Below are 25,271 nucleotides of genomic sequence, written 5' to 3' on the forward strand. Positions count from 1 at the left end.
AAGCCTATGCCGATAAGCAGGAGCGAGGGATGCTCCCGCGACCGTGCTACCGGCCTTGAGTCCAATGAAGAAGAAAAGCCAAGCGGTTCATCGCAGCCGGTGAGTCGAGTCGAGGTGAGAATCGAAAAGAACCGGGCTGTGTTAAATAAGAAGCGCAAATTGGCAAGTTTGAACCAAGATTAGTGAACTGTGTAAAAGAACTGTAAGAAATGTTGAGGGCAGACCAGCAGCAGAGAGAATACGGCACCACGTGGGTGCTAATTCGAGAGACTCTAGTTGATCCCCATCTGAACGAAACTACGGGTAGCAGAAGGCCGTACGAGAGTCGCTAAAAGAGGTTAAAGTGGTCATACAGGAGGTTTAGTAAAATCCCTGTACTATTGAAAGACTTCGATCAACAAACTATGAGAAAGCAAGGTAAGGGAATCCCACAGTGAGAAGAAATAAGCAAAGCGAATCCCAAGCAGGACAAAGTCTAAAGTCCCACGAAACAGTGTGTTTTGAACTGTTTAAAAATACATTAAGATTTGTGGAATACGATAGAGAAGGGTCAGCGCCCAAAAGAGGGGGACCCAGGGGTGAACCCATTATCCAGTGAACCTTGGAAATGAACTTTTCATTTGTTAAAGGAACTTTTGGTTTGATATATGAACATGTTAGGTCCTCGAAGGTAAGAGACTTTACTTTCAAGTGAAACGAGACTTGGCCGTCAATGCCCCTGATGGAGGAAAGCTTGAGAGAGTGTCCCCTGAGAGCTGCCATTAGAACTGTTGTCTCGTGCTGGAGAAGCCTGAGACTGTGCTCCAAGCACCCATCTCATCCAGTGTCCAAAACGTGGGGAAGGGAGATGCAAGCTACTGCATCCTGACATATTATTATTCTCCATTCTTCGGGAAATGGAAGCCTCTACACCCCCCACAGATAACATCCCCAAAGACAAGCAATGGTGCACCGACATCTAAAATGCTTTGTCAAATAAAATCGCAACTCTCCAAATCAAAATAGCGAACAAAAAATCCATACTGCTCCAGACTGACCCACAACCTACCCCTGCCACTACATCGGATGAATCTCCCACTGCCTTCAGATTCACAAAACTTTCCATCCGTGAGACTGAAAAAATAACTCTCCTTGAAGCCTTCAAATTGCTAGGGAGACAACTGCCCAGCACAAATTATAAAGGAAGCAGCTCGAGACCTAGCCCCTTTCATTACAAAGCTTATTAACGCCTCATTCAGGACAAATACAGTGCCCACTAACCTGAAAGAATCGTGGGTTCTCCCACTTTTAAAAAAGCAAACTCTAGAACCCGCTATCCTGACTAATTACGGACCCATCACCACAGTCCCCTTCCTCCTCAAAATAATTGATCGGGTAGCTTACCTTCAAATCCAGGATTACCTCAAAGCCAACCTCCTATTAGGCACCCGCCAGTCCGGCTTTCGTCCTCAACATGGCACGGAAACGGCTCTAATAGACCTCAAGACCCAAATTGATGAGCTGAAGGATAATGGGAAAACAGCTATGATACTCCTCCTTGACCTATCGGCGGCTTTTGACTTGGTGGATCATGCAGTCTTATGTAAACACTTTGAGTCGGCTGCCCATTTTTCAAGTGATGCTATAACCTGGGTTCAGTCCTTTCTAGCAAACTGCATGATGAGTCGTCTCCCCAGCAGCATCTGCAGACCCCATCCAAATATCCTGCGGTGTGCCACAGTGCTCTTGTGTCACACCCACTATGTATAACATCTTTACCAAGCCCCTGTTTGACAAACTGGACACACGGGGTGTCACCTACACAAACTATGCAGATGAGACCCAGATCCTTATTCCCCTTTTGGGCAACTTTGTCGAGGACACAGCCTTGGTAAACAAGATATACCTCCTCATTCAGGCATGGATGGCATCCCATTGCCTTTGCCTGAATGACGATAAAACTGAGATCCGGATCCTGGGCACAAAGTTCAACCTAAACAAAGTTGGCTCCAGTTACGCCTCTTTCAATATTGACGGTAACACAATTAAGGTGATGCCCGTAGTAAAAACTCTAGACTTTTACCTGGACTCCACCTTAACACTAAAAAAAAACAGGCCAACTCCCTAGCATTCTCAATGACTTATACCCGTAAACTCATTAGAGTTTGTCGACCATTTCTCTCTGAAACGAGCTGCCTCACACTTGCCAGTGCTCTAATAATGTCCAAACTAGACTATTGTAACGCTTCGCACATGGGCGCCAATAAATTCATCTTAGACAAAATTCAAAGACTACAAAATAACGCCCTTAGAGCAGCCCTAAACATTCCTAAAAGAGAACACATCTCCAACTTCAGAAGAGATGTCCGTTGGCTAAAAATAAATGACAGGATTCTCCTCAAAACAGTATTACTCACATCCAAATGCCTTCACAATAAAACACCCCCATACCTTACAGATAGAATAAAGAGGAGAGCTTCAACACGTCCAACAAGATCATCTAATGCCCACCTTCTCGAGATACCGAAATTCAAACGAACTTAAGCAGGCGGATCTAGCTTCCCGGTCAAAGCAGCTACATCATGGAATGCACTTCCCTCTAACCTGAGATCTGAACAACCTTACCGAAAATTCAGACGCAACATGCTAAATTGGCTACGTACTAATGACCACTAAGACCAGTCCACCCCAAACCCATCTCTGCCCCACGGTATATGACGTTCTCTAATACTCTTATCCCTGTCCAACATTTGTATCAGTGTACCTACTGCATCTCTTGTAACCTAGCCATTAGTCCTGCTGCACTTTGTGTCCTTAGCACCCTTGCACTTCTGTAACCCGCATGTGGTGACTAAGGCCCCTGTTGTATGTTGTACCTATTGTATTTGCTGTAACTAAGCTTAAAGTATACTTATCTATGTTGCGCTTAGCTACCCAAGGGTTCGGAGCACATTATCAAATAAACAAACATTTGAGAACACTTATTTCTTTTTTTGAGAATCATCCCACACCCCTTTTTGTATTAGTTGTGAGGTTTGGCAATAGGTTTGTTAGTATAGGCCCTTTTTATTCTGACACGACGCCACTAGGACTGCCTTATTTTTCCTTTGACGGTCGACGCTTGCTCCCATCTTAGATATAGGTTTAGATTAGGCGTTTTTCCAACCTACATACTGCATTCATTGGTCAATAAACACCCACCATTGAACTGGGATCACGTGTGTCTGTCTTACTTGTTGTCACCATGAGTTCCTCACAGCCCTCTACCGGAAAGGACCCAACATGATCTTGAATACATGACATGATACAAGTAAGCAAGTAAGTAAGCAAAACCTACTCTTGAGAAACTCTAAAGGTGATATGTTAATGCATCTTCTTAAGCTAACACTATAATCTGGACAACATGTATTAAGCCGCCACACTCGTTATCCGCACTTGCAGGGATTCTTACATGAGGATACCATAGAGAAAGCGGTATTATCTCTGGTGTCACTATATCACAGAATAGAAGCACAGCCCACATATCATATAATCAACCTAACACAGGATGACATCTCACTTGAAATGGTGAGTGTTCATGACAATATTTCTAGCAGTATGCATGCACTAGGAGGAAGAAGCAGTCAGATTTGCCTAACATTTTCCACATTTTTTTCAGTTTCCCTAAGGCAATAGTTCTCAAAGTGGTCTACAGCCACCAATTTGATAATTATGAATTCAGTTCCACATTTAGGTGAGTGATTATAAATGTGAGATCATTTTCATATAGGGGATACAACCTAATATGGACAGATACACTAAAGATGATTATCACTATCCTGCTCTCAGATTTGGAGGGTCTTAGTTTGGTATACATATTGATCTTTGACTATCTACAATATGCTTTAATTGATTGATAAAACGGTATGACAATTGAGTATTTTGGATAGGTTTATGATGTATGGACAAGCTGTTGTAACAAGTAACTGATTAGCAATTTAGTGTATCTCCCCTTTGGTATACCATATTAGATGAACTAATGATTTATCATTTCTCCACCCCCCCCAACCCCTGTTTTTCTCTTTTTTCCTTTTTCTTTCTTTTTGTTCCCTATATTTGCCTTGCTTTCTTCTCTGATGACACCTTGCTTACATAATGGTTGTGTGTTATGTCAACATCGCTATAGCTATATTATATGCTAATACTAATATTGGCTCTTTTGGACCTTTGATACATATATTGGCATACTAAATTGGAAATTTAGGCTGTGAATTTTGAAACCTGCGTTGAAAAAGACGGTCGACACGTGTTGGCAAAGGCAAAAATCGTGTAGAGGCTAAACTGTCTGAACCATCTGTGCTCATTCATATTCAATAAATGCACTATATGGCAAACATCCTGTAGAGGCCAAACTGTCACATTTCACCTCGAATCTCACCTGTTTATCCTTTGAAGTCTTGTTCGGAGGTTTCTACTTCTTCCAGATGACTCAGGATTTGTATATACACATGCCAGTGTGCAGGTAGTTATCTGTCGCAAAGAGATGCAGGTGTTCATAATGACCGGGAGGATCAGGAAAGGATAAGCAGAGTCCCGGAAGGGTAAGGAAACCAGGAAGGATCTGGAACTCTTACCTTACAAACAGGTAGAGTATGAGTGCACAATGGGTCCGGGCAAGGACCCCAAGGAGGAGGTAGAAGAACAGTTCACAAGCGTTAAGCGCGGTTGGGACCAATATTTACCAGGAAGGATTATAACCGCTAACAAGGGTGAAAGCACAGAGAAGAGGAAAAGTTACACACACTTGCCGGAACTTCGGAAAGGTCACGTTGAGACACGCAGAGCCGCGGGAGCGTGTCTGTTTTATAGGAAATGGCAAGTCAGTTGAAGCACTAGACCGGTAACTGTGCAATGGCGTTGGCCATGTTGGGAATATGCTCGAAAGGGTGTTGCGGTGTCTGATGGACCACGTAGTCCAGAAGGGGTGGGAACGGCGAGTCATGACAGCATGCCCCCTCTTAAACTGCGATTCCCCCTGGTTTTCCTGGATGGATTAAATGGAACCTCCGTAGCAAACGGGGGGCATTCATGTTGGACACCGGTTCTCAAGTACATTCGCTGGGTGGATAACCTTTCCATTCCACTAAATACTGCAGTCGACCTCTTCTATATCTGGAATCACATTTCCTGGAAACTTCAAATTCGATTTGATCATTGTTAAGTACGGGGGTAGGTCAAAGAGTTGTCCTGGTGGTTTTGGAATAAGGCTTAAGCAAGGATGTGTGAAAAATGGGATGGATCTACTTCCATGAATCTGGTAATTGTAGTCGAAAGGCCACAGGGTTAATGATCTCATATCGCAAAGGCCCCATTGAAACATTGAGCCAACTTGTTGGGTCTTAGATGTCGAGGTAAGTCTAGAGGAAAGCCAGACCTTGTTGCCGATGGCATATGTCGGACCAGGTCTCCTCCTGGTATCAGCATAACGTTTGCCATCCATCCTGGCCTTTTCTAAATGTCCGTTCACATGCTTGTGTACTGTGGCCAAATTCTCTATCCAGGAATCAACCGATGGAACTGGGGTGGAGTGAGGTAGGAGTGTTGGCAAAACAGATGGATGGAATCCCGGAGTGCAAAAGAAGGGACTTGTCTTAATGGCAGAATGGTCAGAGTTGTTATATGCAAATTCGGCCACTGGAATCAAAACAGACCAATCATCCTGGACCTTGGAGGCAAAACATCATAGGTATTGTTCTAGTGTCTGATTTACTCTTTTGGCTATCCCGTTGGTCTGAGGATGGTATCCTGAAGACAAGGCATGTTGAAGACCCAACATCTTGCACAAGTATTTCCAAAACTGAGAGATATATTGAGGTCCACGGTCAGAAATGATTTTGGAAGGCCATGAAGTCTAAAGATGTGGTTTAAGAAAATTCCTGCCATTTCTTGTGCCAATGGTAGCTTATCCAAGGGAATGAAATGGGCCATATGGGAGAACAGGTCGATGGTAACAATGATGGTTGTAAAGCCCTTGGACAGAGGTAATTCCACAATTAAATCGGTGGCAATTAGTTCCCAAGGTCGATCCGGTAATGCAGGTTGGTGAAGACCAGCTGGTTTTTTATTGTCACACTTGTTCTGACTGCAGACAACACAGGCTTGGATGTATGCTCTTATATCATCGGTCATTCTAGACCACCAAAAGTTCCTCTGGATGAGTCGTAGGGTAGCCGTAATGCCCCAATGCCCAGAATGAAAGGTATCATGACAGAGGTTTGTTATCTTGGTTCTCAATTTTGTTGTAGGTATAACCAGACAATTGTCCTTAAAAAGGTAACCGTCCTTAGCAGTGAGAACCCATCTGTTCGTCATAGTGTATTCCTTCCAAAGATCAGAGAGTGGAGTCTCAGTGCTGATGTTATCCAATAGAGAATTGGCCTGGGCAATAAACACAGACTCGGGAAACGTCTTTGGAAGGGCACAGGTTTCATCAGGTTGGTAATCCGGACGTCTGGATAATGCATCAGCTATTAAGTTGGTTCGTCCGGGTACATGGTGAATGTGAAACTGGTATTGGGTGAAAAAGGACGACAGCAAGCCTGACGGCTGTTTCTACACTCCAGGGACTGAAGGACCTGTAAATTCTGATAATCTGTTCGAACTTGTACAGGAAATTTGGCACCCAAGAGCAGATGACGCCATTCAGTAAACGCCTGCCGGATGGCAAGCAATTCCTTCTCCAATACTGAGGTCATCTCAGCTAGTCTCGCTAGGATTCAAAGTACGAGATAAATATGCAATGGGAAGTTCTTCCTTGTCCTCAGATTCTTATTTTAGAACTGCTCCTATGGCGTAATCTGAAGCATCGGTTTCCACCAGGAAGGGTCTATTGATGTCAGGTTGAGCCAGGATGGGTCTTTGAGTAAATCTTCTTTTTAGTTCTTGAAAGGCGGACTCTTGGTCTGTTGACCAGTTGAAGGGAATATCTTTCTTCAGCAATGCAACTATAGGCTGTACTATGGCAGAAAATGTAGGGATGAACTTCCTATAAAAGTTTGCAAGTCCCAGGAAGGATTGTTTTTGTTTTACTGATGTAGGAGTCAGCCATGAAAAGATAGAGGCAACCTTGTTAGGATCAATTTCTATTCATTGAGGACCTAAGATGAAACCCAGATAATGAACAGTAGGGACATTAAAAATACATTTCTCTGGCTTAGCCAACAGTTTATTCTCACAAGCGTTGTAAGACCAGAGACACATGTTCTTGATGTAGTATGGGATCATTGGAATAAATCAGAATGTTGTCCAGATAAACAATAACAAAAAGGAATAGCATATCTGAGAATACTCTGCCAATAAAGCGCAGGAAAACTGCTGAAGCATTGGCTAGACCGAATGGCATCACTAAATACTCTGAATGTCCGAAGGGTGTTCCGAAGGCAGTCTTCCACTCATCGCCTTCCTTTATCTGGATCAAATGGTATGCGCCCCATAGGTCAAGTTTGGTAAATATGACGGCGCCGCGTACCGCTTCCAGGATATCAGAAATGAGCGGCAATGGATAACTGTCCTTACAAGTGCACTGATTAAGACCGCGATAGTCCAGGCAGGGTCGGAGTTCCTTGGTATCCTTCTTAGGTACAAAAAATAAGGATGCCCTTGCAGGGGACCTAAGACGAATGGTTCCGTTGGTGAGGTTGCTGTCCAAGTATTCACGTAGAGCTCAGGTTCAGAAAGTATAAACATCCTTCCAAATGGTATAACTGCAGAATCCTCAGTTTCGATAGCATAGTCTTCAGGCCGATGGGGAGGTAGTGACTGAACAATAGCTGATGAGAATACATCTGAGAATTGTTGGTATTTCTCAGGCACCTGAGTAATGTTGGACACACTAATGGATGATGTCTTGGAAGCCTGGGTTTCTGTGGAAATAGGTTGCATATTCTGGGACAGACAATGTGATAGACAAAATTCTTAACCTAGAAACAAGGAACCTGCTGCCCAGTTGATATATGGGTTGTGTTTTTGGAGCCAAGGCATGCCTAAAACCGTCGGGTAATGGGCTGCCTTTATGATGTCAAAACAAAGTGTCTGCTGGTGATTGTTTATTGACAGTAGTAGCAGGTAGGTATCTGTCCTGAAGAGATGCAGGCGTTCAGAATCCCCGGGAGGATCGGGAAAGGATAAGCGGAGTCGTGGAAAGGGTAAGGAAACCAGGAAGGATCTGGAACTCATACCGTACAAACCGGTACAGTACGAGTGCACAATGGGTCTGGGCAAGGACCCCAAGGAGCAGGTGGAAGAACAGTTCACAAGCGGTAAGCGCGGTTGGAACCAATATATACCAGTAAGGATTATGACCGCTAACAAGGGTGAAAACACGGAGAAGAGGAAAAGTTAGACACACATTTGCCGGAACTTCGGAAAGGTAGCGTTGAGACGCGCAGAGCCGTGGGGCGTGTCTGTTTTCTAGGAAATGGCAAGTCACTTGAAACACTAGACCAGTATCTGTGCTCGAATATGCTTGAAAAGGTGTTGCGGTGTCTGATGGACCACGTAGTCCAGAAGGGGTGGGAACGGTGAGTCATGACACAAACTGTCTCAATGATCTGTGCTAATCTATGTTCACGGCATACACCTGATGTGACCAAATTGATATCTCCATTCATTAGCTAAGTTACACTTTCTACAAGCGCGTAGATATGGAACACAGTGTATTCATCGCACCTCCTATATAGGATGGTGGAAATGGTCGTAAACAGTAGAGGAAAGGTGAACAGGAAAAAATAAAAGTAGTGGAACACCTCTCCCGCCCGTTCCTGCCCACTTCATCACTGTTTGTAGATACTTATAGTGTGTTCCACAGAGTAATAAATGGACTGCTGTACAAAAGGGGCATGGGTACAATAGCGTAGTTTTGAGAGCAGGGAAGGGACAGGGATGGGTGTCATGTTGGGGCTCCAGACAAGCAGGTAAAATAGGTGGTGTTTGACGAGTTGGGTCCTAAATTGCATTACAGAGGGGTCACCGTGTTGTGCAATGGGTTGTTGTTGCAGACTGCATGCTTCTTTTCATATTTATTTCTCCTTTTGACAACTTTACTTTTTTAGGAAGTGCCAATGGAGCAGGGTCGGATTGGCCCCTCGGCCTTTCAGCCCGTGGCCGGGCCGAAATCGTCCCTGGGGAGTGGGGGCCGGTTTCCGGCTGCCTGTGCCGGTTTGGAAAAAATTATTGAAAAAAAGATTCTTTTCAATTTTGTTTTCTTTTCAAAAGCCTTTCATCTTTCTTATGTCGATAAATGAGTACCAACACAGGTTGGGTGATATTGCATGCATATTAGTTCTATAAAAAGAGCTTAAGCGTAAAGGCTATACAATAACATATTATCATTCGACTTTGGACGTCTGCTTGCATTCACAGTAATTTGGGCCTATACACACAGATATTAATGATACATAAGGTGATCCATTCTTGTATGAAATATGTATCACTTTACAGTGATATCGTAACCATATTTTTGTAGTGTACTTGAGAACAATGCCATTTGGTGCCTCTTCCGGTTTTGTGAACGGGTGAAAGGTCGTGTTTTATCGCTTCCCGGGATGTCACTTGGGGGTGGGGTCAAATGACATCACTTCTGGTGATGTCATCAGAGGTCAAGGGTCGTGAGGCGAGGGGTGGGCCACTTTTTTTGGGTGACCAGGCCCATTTCTTGTCCCAGTCCGACCCTGCAAAGGAGTCTTTAGGCGATATGAAGCTAAACCACTAGGGCAATTAATTATCTGCCACCATGTAATTTTAATCTGCTAAGGCATAGTTTCAATACTGCCGAACAGGTGCACGAGGTACCCTCCACGTTGGTAACCAGAGGAGTGTAAATGTGCTAAGCACCAGAGGCCCTCTGGCAGAGGGGTAGGCAGTACTTACATAATTCCACAGAAAGACAAAACTAACAACATGGCACAGCTAATTATTCCCCAAAAGCAGGGAGTGGAAAGCGGTATGCACTGTATACTCTTACAAATGTGTGTGTGCCTGTGTAACAATCTAAATTTGTATTTATTTGAAGAACACAGCTGTCAATTTCGACCAGAAATGATTTACTATATCACGTTTGCAAATGGTGGAAGCATTCCCACGAAGGGTGCCTGCACATTGGCACAAAGATCGGAGCAAGTGGTGTGGCCATTTATGAGGGTGTGAACAAAGTGGGACATACACCAGAGGCGAACAAAAACAATAAAAGAAAATATGAGAAACAGATGACTTACAAAAGGAACATTAACTTGGGGTGGGGGGGTTTCATACTAAAGAGGAGTACTGTACAAATCTACAAATTACATTTTACATGGCACTGGAGGGGAGTGGGTGGGCCAGGGAGAGCAAATAAATGAGGCGTATGCCAGTTGAACACCTACTCACACTGTGTACCCGGCACTGTTTTAACCAGGATCTTCAATAGATGTGAATGTGTTGGCCACTCCTGCTGCCTTGGGAGTGTCCACCCAATGTTCTCTCATTGGAACATGACGGTACTGATCTAATAGATCGGCGTTGCAGGTAATGGCCTTCTTCTTTGCTACTTCCTTGTACTGTAGTAGTCCTAGAAGCAGTAATGCACTGGCTTCACGCCTGTCTTGCAAGCTCATGTTCATCTCACATGCGTGTTCCTTTTCAGCGCCGGCGCAGTTTAGATGAGCGGGAACTGATCACTTTGCACCAGTTTCTTTTAGAAGCCGATGACCTGCACCCTTCCTCTCATCTCGCCCCATACCAGCATGAGAAGCTCCTGCAGCAGTTGCCCTGTTGTGCGAGTAAAAGCAACGCACAAAGAGCAGGCTGGGGCAAAAGGAGAGCAGCGTCACTCTATATTTCCATGGTACCTGTCTCCATCACCCTTTTCACCTTCAACGATACGCGGCACAGCCTTAAAGACTTGGGCGGGGGTACTCACTCCACTTTGAATTTGTCAAAAATGCTTATTTTAAACAAACAGCACAAAATAACCCTTTCACTGGTTCATCAGTCCCCCTGCCAACTACTAATCCTTTTTAACTTTGGCAAGTGCATCTGTCATGTTAATGGTGCCTTTTTGTGTTTCTTGTCTGGAGATAGAATGGGACTGTAAGGAACTATAGAGAGTTCTGAACAGGTGCAAAAACCTGCCAGAAATATCCCAGACCTCCCTCCGAGTCTCTGGCCTTTTGGGGAATCTCACCCACCTTTCTTAATAGGCTTGTTTACAGTTCATCCCCTTGCTTTTTTGCTTTAGGTTTTCTGGAGAGATTCGTTTTGTGTGTGGCAGGACCAATTGTACTTTAAGAAATTAAAGAAAAGGAAAAAAAACTAATTTGGCAAACCTGCAAGAGTTGGTCACAGGATAAAACCCAACAGAGAGTGATTAGGTCAAGAAACGCAGCAATGCATTATGAAAACAGTACTATCTTTCAAACGTGATTAGTAGAGGTGGCACTGGTCTAGTTGGAATGGGATGTGGATCTACCGAGCGCATAACACACGTATGGGTTGCACGGCAAAAGCTTGGCGCACTTTCGTCTACATGTCACCAACTTGTTCACATGTTTTTTTCACAGCATGTTTAACACCACCACTGTTATGGAAATTTCCTTTTTTCTATTATTTGTATGCACTATTGTTATTACCAGATTAATTGTGCTCCCATTAAGCATATGTTGGGTATGGGCACATCCTTTAAACTAAAGCAGATCGTCTTTTCACTATTCCCTTAAATCTGACAAATGCACCAGCTCATTGATGAGCCAGGGATATTTCGGGGTGGAAGGGTTGTAAAGCTTGGTAGCGTCTAAGTTCTGTGTAGAGCAGACAGCCAGCGCCATACAGTCTGGGTCCAGCCATGGTCCTTCTGTGGGATTGAAATCTATGCTTGGTGCTCGGCAAATTAATCTGGTAAACGAGGATGTCAGTGTCATTGAGATGAGCCTATGGTAAACGAGGATGTCAGTGTCATTGAGATGAGCCTATGGTAAGCGAGGATGTCAGTGTCATTGAGATGAGCCTATGGTAAGCGAGGATGTCACAGTGTCATTGAGATGAGCCTATGGTAAGCAAGGATGTCGGTGTCATTGAGATGAGCCTATGGTAAGCGAGGATGTCAGTGTCATTAAGATGAGCCTATGGTAAGCGAGGATGTCAGTGTCATTAAGATGAGGCTATGGTAAGCGAGGATGTCAGTGTCATTGAGATGAGCCTAGGGTAAGCGAGGATGTCAGTGTCATTAAGATGAGCATAGGCACCTCAGTGGAGAACTTAATATTTAGGCATCACTCGGACCTTCATCTGAAGTGCAATCTATGTTTTTCCGTGGAGGATGGTGGGCGCGGTATCATCAGCCCCATTTAGTCGTAAATTAAAAAGCAGCAGTACCATGTCCCATTCACTCATCACTTTGTGCCAATCTCCCCCTCTTGAGTTATCTTCTATAATGTTTTCATGACCTTCTGTATTACATAGCTGATACAAGAAAACCTCTGTGCGCTCCTATTTAACTGCAGAACAACCAACGCCCACTGGGCAAGACTTGAGAATCTGGTTTTAGTTCTAGAATGAATTTACAGGGGAAATCCCTCTGAAGGCCAACTGCACATGAAATGCTTATAGCACAGCAAGGGCTTAAGGTGCGGTAGAGAATTCCATAATCAAAGCAAGTTCCCCTGAGCGAGGTTATGCCATCAGGGGTTCAGAGGGGGATCAAGGGGCTAGAATATAGAGGTTTACCACAGTGGGGGGGGGGGCAATCTAGTTTTCCCTTGGTGTGATAGGGAATGGAGCCAAATGGATTATATTTCAAAATGAGCTGGGACTGTGTTACAAAAAGTTTTATACCAAGCTAAAAACTGAGTAAACTTCATGTGCACAAGTTTTGTGCAATAAGGAGTGGTGCAGACACACCTTTCAAGATAATTTTTGGTTTTAACAAAGAAAACAAGCTTGTAGTTGGGTATTAACAGGAATTCTCAGATTTGGAAACAAGCAACGTTAAACATTGAGCATTTATAGAGAAAATGGCATCACCAACTCCTAGAAAGAATCAGAAAATGAAATCCCAGACCGGTCTCATGGCTTCCTCCTCCCTTCTACGCGATTCCTGAACCTGGATCATAGCAGCTCTTCTGGTCTCCATCACAGAGACCCATTCCAAATATCCGTGTTTGCAGAACCCCTCCTCCTTCCTTGGAACGTTGCGTGTTCCATTGAAGCCAGGTTCGCCCTGCCTTCGATCCATTCCTCAACCCTCCATCCCTCAACCCTACCTTTTCTTTCCCCTTCCAATACCTTAGTGCAGCCTTTTCCCCACTGTCGGGGCTTTGCAGAGCCAGACAGGTTTGTGGCGGGGCTGATCCTGATCTGTGATATTATTCAGTAGGATCAACAAAAGACTGGGCGCCATGTAGGCATCCATCAGTAATGCAACCACTCAGACATTCTCACGCATTTCCCTCATGTGGGACAGTCATACATACAATTGAGTAGTTGCCTAGGGCGGGTGCACAGTTCCAGCACACCAGAGTCTCTAGTAACCCAGGCACGTCGATTCTTAAAGGAGTCCAATATTTGCTGAAACATATTTTTAGTGGAAAAATGCCAATAAAAGTTGTAGTAGGATCAGCAAACGCTGCTCCTACCAGAGCTAAACGGGATAACGTGAGGGCATCAGAGTGATGAGCCTTTTTGTGGACCAAAATGGCTACCCTTGCCCTCATTTCCCACTGGAGGACTCCATTGCGAACAATCCTGGCTTCCTAATTGATGGCGGGCCCTTTTTCTGGGTTGAAACTGTCGCCCCCTAAATACCATCTTTATGACCTGGCCAGCCACCCTTGGAGCCAGAGGCGTTGCTGTGGGGAAGGGGGGGTGGGCTGAGGGGGGCTATAGCCTGGATCTTTTGGTTGTAGCCCTGGATAGAACCTCCAGGGCTACAACCAAAAGGCTAGCTAGCTTCGAGTCCCGACAGTCACGACATTAGCGTAGCCCTTGGTTTTTTCCAGACCTAGTAATGCCACTGCTTAGAGCAGAGGGGGAAAGGGGATAGCAAATGGCCGAAAGTCCAGCCCGCAGGAATCCACACGTCAGTCAATATCACATAAACATTTTTTCAATTCCTTATTTTACAAGCACTGAATAAAATGAAACTGATTGCTTTATTTTTTTTAAAAGACATGCTTGCCTTGGAAGCGCGTATTAAGCGCATTATAAATAACCTATCCTATCATATCACTGAAAGACGCGGATGTTAAATACGGGGTCGAGAAACGGAAGTCATTGTGGATATTACAACTTCTATGCCTCATGCTTAGGTTTAGAGCGCCCCGGTAGAGATGGCTACATCCTGGGACTGTAGCCCCATCTCACCTTAATCCCCAATCAGTCACTACCTTGCATGTTTGGTGATCGGACACCGATGCCTGGTGCCACCCCTCCCCTGTGACTCAGCGGACTGAAAGTTGGTTGTTTTTCTTCTATTTCAATAATTTTCCAACATAATCTCCAACATACTTTAAGAAATCGCTAAGGGCTGAGTGATAAACTCTGTGCCTCCAGTCATCCTGGAAAGAAGTGAAGGTCCTGCTCTTCAAAGAACATCTGGTCTCCTTCTGATCTGGCCTCAGCAGCACACCTTCACTCGCTCTCTTGGGCTAATGTATCTTCCCCTCTTTGGACAGAGCTCTGCTGCTTCACAGAGAGGCTGACACGCAAGAAAACCTCTCACACACACATAATCATTATCCTACATTCTATCGGCACTGCATAGGTGTTATTTCCTGCTCCGTGGCCACCCTCTGTGTATCCCTGAGGACCCCCCACCAGCGCTGACTAGTGGCACATAAACATTCCTACAAAACAGGGTTTTTCCTCTTGGTGTACACATGAACCTTAGAACCAGGAGATTCTCTGTATGTCCCAGAGACTGAATCGAAGACCACCCAGTCAGCTTTGCAATATAGACTACCAAATACCCTAATAAGACCTCTGCACCTATTGGTCGGGAAGGAAGTAGCATAGTCGGGTACTACCCCTGAGATGGCAAACCCAAGATGCCTTCTTTCTGCCCCTTCTTTTATGTTTCCATCTGTCCACAAAAGGCCACAGGTGTGATTAAATATATTGGTATAATAATTGATAGTAGTGGAAGAAGTTGCCTCCATTGGTAGCAGGGGGTGCTCATTGCTCCTGGAGAGTGATTCATGACACAGGATTGGATGTCTGCAGTGGGTTTGAAACCTGGTTTGATTGAAACCTGCCTGCAAGTTGGGTATGTAGGACTAGGGCTTTTGGCCTTGGCCGCCGCCTTCAAGAAGATGGGCTGTTCCAGCCTGATCAATGTCTGTAGGACAGCTTCAATGAACATGATTCAACATAACATTCACGAGCTTGAAGTGAAGACCTCCCAGTGTAACAGCTCGACCAGCACTTAACAAAACCTTTTGCGGCTAGAGTGCATTTAAATGCATGTTGGTTTGCAGGAGATGTCAAATAAATGCACGTGAAAGGAAATATAGTAGTCAAAACAAAAGGGCATTGGCCTGCTTCTCAGTGAGCCAGTACGCGTACATTGCTGCAACCCCTGCAGTAGATAATCTCCTTGATCCAAGAGTTTTAATTAGGTAGGAGGGTTCTTTATTCTCCCTCACTTTCCTATCATCATTGCAAATTTCCTTTCTTCACTCTATTGCGCATTTACTCTCTCCGTCTCCTTTGCGTGGATGTGACATTGGATCACAGCTGTTTTTTAATCAATGGCCAAAGTCCTGATTAATAGAATCTTAAGGAAAGTGGGAATGGAATCTGGCAGCGCTTCATCTCTGAAATGAGCCTGTGACATCCATTTGCGCTTGATTGGGCACTGAATACTGTGATGTTGTTTGAATGCACTCTGTTAAATATTTTCCTTTACCGTTTTTTTCAGGAGCCAGCCACCTGTCGAGACAATCTGCTCAGTGATTATTTTCGGAAATTGAACGACCCTCCCAACATTGGAAACCACTTGGGTCCACCACTTAGAAAAGAGACTCCCAAGATGCCCACTAGCTACGTTACTCCAACGGTAAAATTGACTTTTGATGCAGCAGAAGGCAGACTGAGCAAACCGGGCCACTCTGTCAAGCCAAGCCTCAGGCATACGGAACCTCAGGCAAGCTCCACAGGATCCCTCCGACATGCGCAGCAAAATGTGTCCCTTACTGGGCCGAGATCGATGACGCAGTCTCAGCAATTTTCTGGTACGAGCAACAAGAGCAGCTCCTTGGGCAGGGCTTTCAGCCTGGCATCTACAGACCTTCTTAGAACTGGTGGTCCCGGGAACTTGCAGAAGCCAGGATCAGATACCCACGTAAGCAAGGACTTGGGCAGTCAGACCCTGCCGCATTCTACACCATCAAGCGCATCTCATGCTCTCTTAAGAGAAAGACCTCAGTCTGCTAAGGCTGCAGGGACTATTCAAGGTAGTGACCTCCGCTGTCGTTCACTGGATCTGAGGCGCCTGTCTTTGGCAATGCCGAGGGATGAGAGGTCACAATCTCTTCAGCCATTTGTCACCTCTGCAACCAACTCTGCATGCAATTTTGGAAATGCTCCACAAGAGCGGCTAAATATGGTACCAGCACAGCAATCTTATTCTGCAGTCCAGCTCGCCACGGCAAGAACAAAACTAAGGCCTACTGCGCGATCTGGGGAGGTGGCTCTAGTGTCTCCTGTCCGTGCCACAGCCCCTTCTGGCGAGGGTGAGAGCACCCCAGCAAAAAGCCCAAGTGACTCTGCCATTCCCAGGCCACAGAGCAGGTCTCCAGAATGCAACCCCATCACGACCAGCACTGAAGAACAAAATAAAGGGGGCAACCCAAAAAGCACCCCTGCATCCCCTGATTCCAGTGGGGACCCACAGTCTGTCTGGTACGAGTATGGCTGTGTGTGACTTTTCTCGGATAAAATATAAATTTGGAACAATTGTTATTTTTTTAAATCAGTATTTACTGTCTATTTTTATATGGCCTGTCACTTTTTTTTAAAGGTAATGGCTGCTTTCTAACTTAAACTCCCTCTCATCATGGGTGAATTACTAATGGCTTCATCAGTCTTTCTTCCTTTGCTGCCTATCACCATCTTGTCAACAAAATTAACTTTTGCTCCGGTTTTTGGTTTCCATGTTCTTGGTTTCTTTGGGGATGAAATGTGTTGGAAATGTTCCTTTTTCTAGTTGACAACACATGCTGCTTACCTATAATTTTTTCTCATCTGGGGATTAGTTGTTGCGCTTTTAGAACGCTGCAAATCACGAATGTTTGCCAGGTCAAGGAGACACCCAGGCGGAATATTACCGTCCACTAAGATGACAGCACAGCAAATAACTCCCTTTCAACCACCTAGTCTATCCTGTGGCACTCGTGCTGTGCCTCCGAAGATTTGAGTTAGTGGTTGGCAGGGAGTTTTATAAAGGGCTGCATTAACATTGAACTCTGGTTTCTTCCGCCTTAAAATACGTCAAGGTACTTCCTGGTTCACCTTTCCAAGACAGAGTTTGTCCCACTTAGAAAACATGCTGTGTCATGGCATATTGAAAATGTTTGCTTTTCCCCAAGCCATGCACTCACATTTTGCTATGCCGTAAACGTTGTTTTCTTTTAAGTCTCAAATTCAAACACCTGTCAATTTTCTCTCTTCGTCCCAGCCCCACCCCAGCAATCTCGCGTAAATGTTAGCGCGGTTTCCTTTCCAGCCAATCAGGAATGTCGATATTGCTATGTTATTCTGCTTAATTCATCTGTTGAAACACTGGAACCATCATCTCGATCCCATGGATAAATCATAGAAAAGGACACTGATTGCTTTAACCATGGAGGAGATGTGTACATAATGTGTAAATGAGGTTGTGTGTACCATATATGTGTGTCTGCGCGTGTCTGTGTGTGTTGTGTGAGATGTGTAAATAGTGATACATCAAGAAATGCCTGTTGGGGATTGCACATTTGTCCATACATTTTATAACTGGCAGACGCGGGCCTTGTCCTTCTGAACTGACGTGAAACAAACACTTTTTTAATGGCTGAAAGATAATCTTTTTATGTATAAACCAAACTCTAGCAGTAATACAGATTACACAGTGAAGTACTTTTTTCTTTGTCTTATTTATGTTTAATTATTGAAGTTTCTCTCCTGAAATTTGGAATGAAATTTCGCCAGCTGCTCATATGTACATATTTCGAATAAGAAATCTGAACCTGTAGTCCTGTTTTTTTTAACATCGGAAGGGGCTTTTGGTTGTCACATTTCTAAAACGTAATGTTGCAACAAAATCTCCCTTCCCATCTACTTCAGATTGCTTAGGTAATTGCAGGGCCTGCCCTGCCGCCAATCCTGTCCTGCACAGTTTTTTTAAATTGCATTTGTTTTAATTATGTAGCAATCGCTTTCTGGAAAGGGGCTCGATTGTTTTTAATAAAGCATAACCTGAATGAGTCATGTTTTCAGTGTGCTGATGTTTGTGAGGTCTGTGCGCACTTCGGTTCTTGTGCCGTTGTCTGGTGGGGAAAGTTGAGTGCTCTTTAGAAAGAGCACGTCCATCACAAGAAATGGTTGTCTTGTATAACGTATTTTGTCAAGCTTTATTAGGAATGCTCCATAAGGCTGTTAAATTTGAAAGTAACATTTGTCGGAAGAATGCCCTTATTAGATTTAAGAAGACTTTCGAAGGTACCCAGAAGTAAAAAAAACAAAACACACCTACACATTAGTATAGCAGGTCCGTGCCTGCTCTAGGATGCCATTTTGAGAAGCCAGGACTTCCCAAAATGCATAACGCTGGCTCCCAATGCCCACGCGAGCCCACCCAGTTGCGTCATGTGGCTGAGCTGCAGGACTTATTTGTACAAAAAAGGAGAAAAGGTACACAACCTTTAGTCTGATAAATTGCTCATCTGTCTAAACGAGGATGATTAGTAATGACCCGTACCCATTAGTCCTGGAAAAATGGACTTGGTGTGCAACAAACTTTCATAGATTTGATCATTTTAATTATCATATTCAAATTCAATAAAACATTGTAAAAACAACTTGTTTTAAAACACACTATATAACCCAAGATTTTGACCCACATGGTGGGCATGACACCAACCTAATGGGATAAATTATACCACAATTCACAATATATATAATTCACCGACACATGACAATTACAATCCACTATGTATTTAAACAAAGTGTCGATTAACGAAAACATATCCCACCATGTTTCAGTTCTTTGTTGCTTCTTAATGCTAGAACTTTCTTAAGGGAAGAGAAACATTTTACATCCGTTTTCACCACCATGTAATCCTGGGTAGGAGGTAAGGCGATCTAAAATAGGGCCACCTGTAAAGCATAACAACCAACAATAACCGATAAGACAGTGAGCCACACAATCATAGTAACTCAAACCCTCCAGATTACACCATATTGATGTCTAGAGGACATAGGTACAGGTCTCAACTAAACCTGCCCTACAAGAACAACCACTACTATACATCTCAAAGTGATTTTAAATAGTGCTAATGTCAATATCCAACCAATTAGCATAAAACTTCTCAAATCAAGTTTATTCTGCAGGACTGCCACAAAAAAAAATCCTTCTCTCGCTGTCCGGTTTGTGGCTTCCACAAAAACCAACCACTTATGAACTACTCAGCCACCGAATAAGAAACAAATGGCAAAGATGTGTGGGGGACTAAGCCTAGTGAAAAATAAATACTGAAGAGATTTAATTGGAAGACATTCAGATCTGCAAATCCAGCCTTTTGAATAATCATACGTCATGTGCCTGCTTCTTCCCGACTTGTTGGGCACACTGTCCATGTCTCAGGTCAGACCCAAAAACTCATCCAAAGATGCTTCAAATTTGCAGCCAGCGATATTTGGAATGTTTCATCCCCAGTATGCAAGTCTCCCATTATGCGCCAGACTATCAAACATCCCTGTATTAATGAACCCCTGCGCGAGGACTGAAGCAGTTCTTATAGAAGGACCTCTTCTATGGTCTTGATTAGAAATGTGAGCACCATTCATGGAAACTGAGCAGGATGAAGCCGCCCTGTTAGGCAAAGTTTGTATGCAGTACCCTCTGGGACATCTACACACAACTATGACTACAGGTGTGTAAGCAAAACCAACCTTTGGTATAAGTCTGTACCACACAGTTTGTGGTAGCGAGCTGAGGAGCCAGGCTTATCTCAAGAGGCAATGTGAGCTGTAAGGGTGTTACACAGCGGTCTACAATAACAAGTATTCAGATAGACACTTATACTCAAGGTTTCTTGGTAAAACACTTCTTAATTTATTATACAGTCAGTTAGAAAATGTTCACTAAAAGTAGGCAATCAATATCACACAAAAATATACTACAGTACTTCACACTATCCAGTTTTGAGGCATTTAAACTACTTTGAAGGAGGAGCAAAATGGCATTCTGGCATTCAGAGCATTTGAAGTAGGAGCAAAAAGGCAACAGTGCAAATAGTTTGAGTTCACCAGAGGAGTTGGACCAATGCAATAGGTAGGCCAAAGTCAATGGGCTAGAGTCTTGTATAGGTAAAAACGATTCTGGTAGATAAACGGAAAAATCTTTGCCATGGTTCTCAGAAGTAGTTCTTAGAAGAAATTATTTATAGATCACAAGCTGACTAGGCCTGCAAGTTGCCAAAGTTTCACGCACTTTCGCAGTGAGAGGCAAGTTCTCTCGGTTGGGTTTTCACAGTACCTTATATTGAAGAAAAAGATACAGCTGAAGACTTCTGTTCTTGACAGTTCCTGACGATCTTGCTGTTCCTGAGCCTCAGCCATGGGGACAAGACGGAGGACGTCTGGGTACTCCTGCACTGCATGGGGACTGGTCACAAAGCTGGCAAACTGGTAAATCTTTGATTCCGGTAGCTGTAGTCAAGCACACAAACTGGTGTCCTTCTCCCTGGCTATTCGGTTTCCTGCAGCACTCTGAGGAAAATGCAACCAGCTCCGAGAATAGTATCCAGGTACGAGTTGATTGGTCCCACCAACTCCAAGGAAGAAGTCCTTGGAGGTCTTCTCTGTCAAGGTGAACATGGCGATTCGGACCTGCAGCAGGGCTCCACCGGGCAAACCAACGGTCCAGTAGTTGCAGCAGCCATGTTCTATGGTTCTTTCGTTCCAGTGGTCGACTCTGCCTTCCAAGCCCAAGAGACTTGCCTTTTATTTAGTTTTCTCCCATTCCAGCCTAGCTGCCACTCACCGAGCAGGGTGGCTGTACTTGCCGGACAGTCAGCCAGTCAATCACGCCAGAGTGCATTTGGATCTCCTAGGAGACTAAGCACACAGAGTTTTGGGCACCTCCCCCATTTCCTGCCCGACCCAGATACTCGGGCGCCAGAATCGGTCTTCAGTCCAGAAGCCCGTCAAAGGTGTAGGAAAAAAGGGACCAAACCTAGTTTGGTGCGCAGAGACAAACTCTAGAAGGACCATTCCAAAATGAAAGGGTGAAAAAAGAATACCGGGACCTGTTTTTACAGAGGGGGCTCAGATGCCATCTTGAAAAAACATGGCTCCCGCGATGTAACGCTACCATTGTTTGCGGTTGGCAAAAATCATGGTAGTTCATTGTAAAACCACTGCCACCAGCCATTTCGATAGGAAAGGGTAGCATTTGACTGCTACATCAGTTTCTAGACACGGGGGATACTAGGTAACCCCTTGGAAGATAGGGTGTGCTGGGTCTAGGAATTTAAAAAGACTAGTAAAGTCAATATAACTTTACTTTCTCTGGGAAACAGTAGTTTATGCCAGGGAAGGTATGTAAACCTTGGGACAGCCTAAAAGGCTTCCCTGTGTCACTGCATTGAGGGTTCTGTGTGACACACATGAAGAGATGATGCCTATGGAGTTGTCTAAAACTCCAAAATCAAAGAACACAAAAGTAAAACACAGAATTAAATGTTCAAAGTCCCAAAGTTTAACAAAAGAGCTGAAGGGCTCTAAAGTGGGAGGAATTGGCACACTTATGAGAATTCTCCCTAACATGCCCTGGCAAGTCCCAGATGAAAGAAGCGCCCTGATCCTTAACCCCCCCACCCCCAATATTTTCCCCAAAAGGTGCTAAAGCAATCATCAAATGTATGGTAGGTGTGAAATCTACCACAAACCGAGGACTTTAATGCAGACTGAAAGAAAAATAGGGACATTGTGTACATTTCATAGCTTGTACAATGGGAGGCAATCCAAAGTGTGTCCACATCTGGAATGAAGAACGGAAGATGTGGGGGTCTATCTGGTGGGCGCATGGAGTAGCTAGCAGCAAGACATGCGACCTTCACAATCTGTCTGGCTCTCTGGCAACATTATTTTTCTTTTACTAAGTTGGTGTGAAATCAATGAGCATTAATCCCAGAAGGTGGTCTCCACCCTGGAGTGGCGGAATGGGTGCGCTCAGTGGTAATGTGGGGTAAATCCCCCAACATGACACTTTTCTTTTGAGCACGGTGTGGAATGGAGGATGGCCCATGCTCTATTTTGAAGATTCTGAGAAACCATTCAATGGTTGACCTGAGGTGGCAAGAGCTGAGAAGATCCCAGGACCATTCACCAATCTATTCTCAGGATGGCAGAGAGTGTGCCCAGCGATTAAGCGATTAAGTGGGAAACCTGTAGGATAGGATACAGAAAGCTGGCTCAGCAGTGACCAGAGTTCCTTGACAGCTTGATGGAATGTAGCACGTCATTGTATGGTCTTGAGAACAGGTGTCTCACCTGCAGCAGTGTGCCATGGCTTTGGAGCAATGGCTGAAGGCAAGAAGGATCTGTGCAGCTGTGACTGGAGACCTTCTAGTGGAGCAGATGCATTGTTCAGTCTGTGAGGTGAGACGAAGCGACTATCTGGCTGTGTACCAAGAGAGCAGGAGGCTGAGTGGCCGTCCTCTGATGCAATTGCAGCAAGGCTGAGAGTGGTGGACCTGTTGGATAGTGGCAAGCACCACTGTGCACATACATCTGAGATTGGGATAGTAGGCTGGCCGCACGGCTGCCTAAATGGACTCGGGCAAGGGGGCATTTGAGGACCAGTTTGCTCTTGCACTGTCATAGAACACCAACAAGTGGATCAGGATTCGAGAGCAGGCTATTGGGCCAAAACTAAACCCCAATTGTGAGTCAACAACCTCCATCCCCTTTTTGAAGGGTATGGGAGGTGGATGGGTGCAGAGGGAACCGTCATGGCTAACCCTTGACTGAGTTGTGACTGTGCTCGCCTATAACTCATGTGTGTCTGAGATGGTGTCAAGGCTGCTTGAACTTCCTAACTGCCCCCCCTCCTCCTCTTCTGTGGCTGCGCTGGGCATTTGGCTGTTCCCTCTATTTGCTGGCAGTTCCGGAAGGAGCCCCACCAATCTTCACCGACGTGCATCCGTCAATACGATGTGTTACGCAGGATCCATAGATCGGCCCAGTGGAGAGTGACAGTTTGTGCCCTCTGCAAGAAGGTGCAGAAATCTGGCCTTGAACTGTGAAGAGGTGCCCGAGCAGGTGACCCATATTATATTAATTTAGAGTGCTGCCACTGATAAGAGCATAAACTGAGGAAGTAGAAGAGATGGATACGAATTTTAGGTGGTGGCCATGACTATGATAGGTGAAGCAAGGCGGCACAAACCAACAAGCATAATTATATCTTGGCAGCAAAGACTCCAGACAATACGACAGGGAAAGTATTGGGACATGGCTAGTGCGAAGACCAGTCCATAATGTCTGAGACCACATTAAAGAATTAACTGATATTGACTCAAATTTTGCAAGAAATCGAAGATTTCTGTCGTTTACTTGGGCAAAATTGGGAAGATTATAGTAGACACATGACACAAACAGATTTCCGGAAAAATGCTGATAGGATAACATAAACTGAAAACCAAATTTCCACCTTTTGAAGACGTGGTGAAATACATAAAGACTCGGGTATGAGACAGTCATCAAGCATCCAAAAGACTGGAGAAGGGAGCAGTGGAGTCAAAGGGTTGTTCACATCGTAATGTTAGAAAAGTTGGCCTTTTGGAAATATTGAGCAGCACTCTATGGAACTGCTCTTAGCGATATTGCTGAATGAGCAGCCTAGGTAAAGGGGTCTATTAACCTCCTTTTTTTTTTTTTCTTCTTTCTCCGGCATGTGGACTGGCATGGATTCATATGCTCATGAATATTCCCTGTCATCAGGCCGGGAATCCTCGGTAAAAGAAACCAGTTTCACTTTCACTTACAAACTGTCTTTGTCCTATAAACCAATCACTGCACTCTGGGTCATACTACCCCCAGCCAATGACTGCCCTCTCTCTAAGCCCCTCCTCTGGCAGCCATCTTCACATTTTTACTGCACGTTCAAGTGTTGGGAGTCCTCACGGTTTGCTTGGTGAGCTATTCTACATTGTTTTGCGCTTTTTCAAGAAAAAAACCTATTTTGTGTTCTTTCAATAAATCGTCCAACAAGCGGAGATCCGTTTGTCAGTGAGTTCCGGCACTCCTCAAGGGCAAGGATTGTCAACTGTTCGTCGAAAGTTCCAGAAGGCCATCGGGCCTACTCCGCACTCTGGATCATGTCGGAAGAGAAGAAAGAAGGGGAAGCTCCCTTTTAAAGCTGTATTCCAGCTGCGGGCTGCGGGCTGCGGAACATGTTTGTAGAGGACAAACACCTTCAGTGCCCCTACTGTCTCCACCCGGACCACCGAGAAGGAGATTGCAAGATCTGCCTCTGGTTCAGCAAGAGAACCATGAAAGATCATCACAGTAGACTGGCGGTGTGGCTCAGCGCCAAGGCTTCTACACTGTGCGCCAAGCAGGGGCATGCCTCACCCAGGACCGGCCGGTCCGAGGAGCGGGCTTCTAAGTCCTTTGAGGGCGCCCCATCCGTGGGGGCCCAAGACAAGGTCAAGCACTGCAAGTCCATTTCCGTTGGGGTCGCTGCGCAAGCGGGTCCTGCGCAAGCTGGTCTCGCGCCTTGAAACACTTGTGTATATTCACGTTATAAATGACAAATATCATATCATATAAAAGGCAGAACGCTTTCAACCTCACCAGCTACATAGATCTCCGGCCATTGATCCAGCTCCTCCTCAAAGAGGAAGTCTGGCAATCCGGCTAAGCTGCAGGAGAAGCCCAAGAACCCTAAGGTGCAAGATAAGGCGACCAACCTGCCTAAGAAGGCCCAGGCGGGCAGGAGAAATCGTTGTCATTGATCGAGATGGTAGCGGCCGCTCTCGCGAAGGCCAAAGAGGCTGACCCGTTCATTGTAGTCGTGG

The 25,271-nt window shown here is 44.8% G+C and overlaps 1 protein-coding gene across 2 annotated transcripts in view; it reads left to right on the plus strand.

Moving 5' to 3' along the window:
• CCDC88C (coiled-coil domain containing 88C) overlaps window positions 1–25,271 on the plus strand; it is a 916,777-nt gene that overhangs the window by 745,894 nt on the left and 145,612 nt on the right. Inside the window, exon 30 of one of the 2 annotated variants that reach the window (XM_069637439.1) lies at window positions 15,905–16,887. In XM_069637439.1, the coding sequence (XP_069493540.1) occupies window positions 15,905–16,887 (983 nt within the window). Of the gene's footprint in view, window positions 1–15,904; window positions 18,451–25,271 lie in introns of those variants that run through there. The other variant, XM_069637438.1, reaches the window with a different exon arrangement.

The sequence above is a fragment of the Ambystoma mexicanum genome, chromosome 14, assembly GCF_040938575.1.
Source record: "Ambystoma mexicanum isolate Mex_15411 chromosome 14, UKY_AmexF1_1, whole genome shotgun sequence".
NCBI lineage: Eukaryota > Metazoa > Chordata > Amphibia > Caudata > Ambystomatidae > Ambystoma > Ambystoma mexicanum.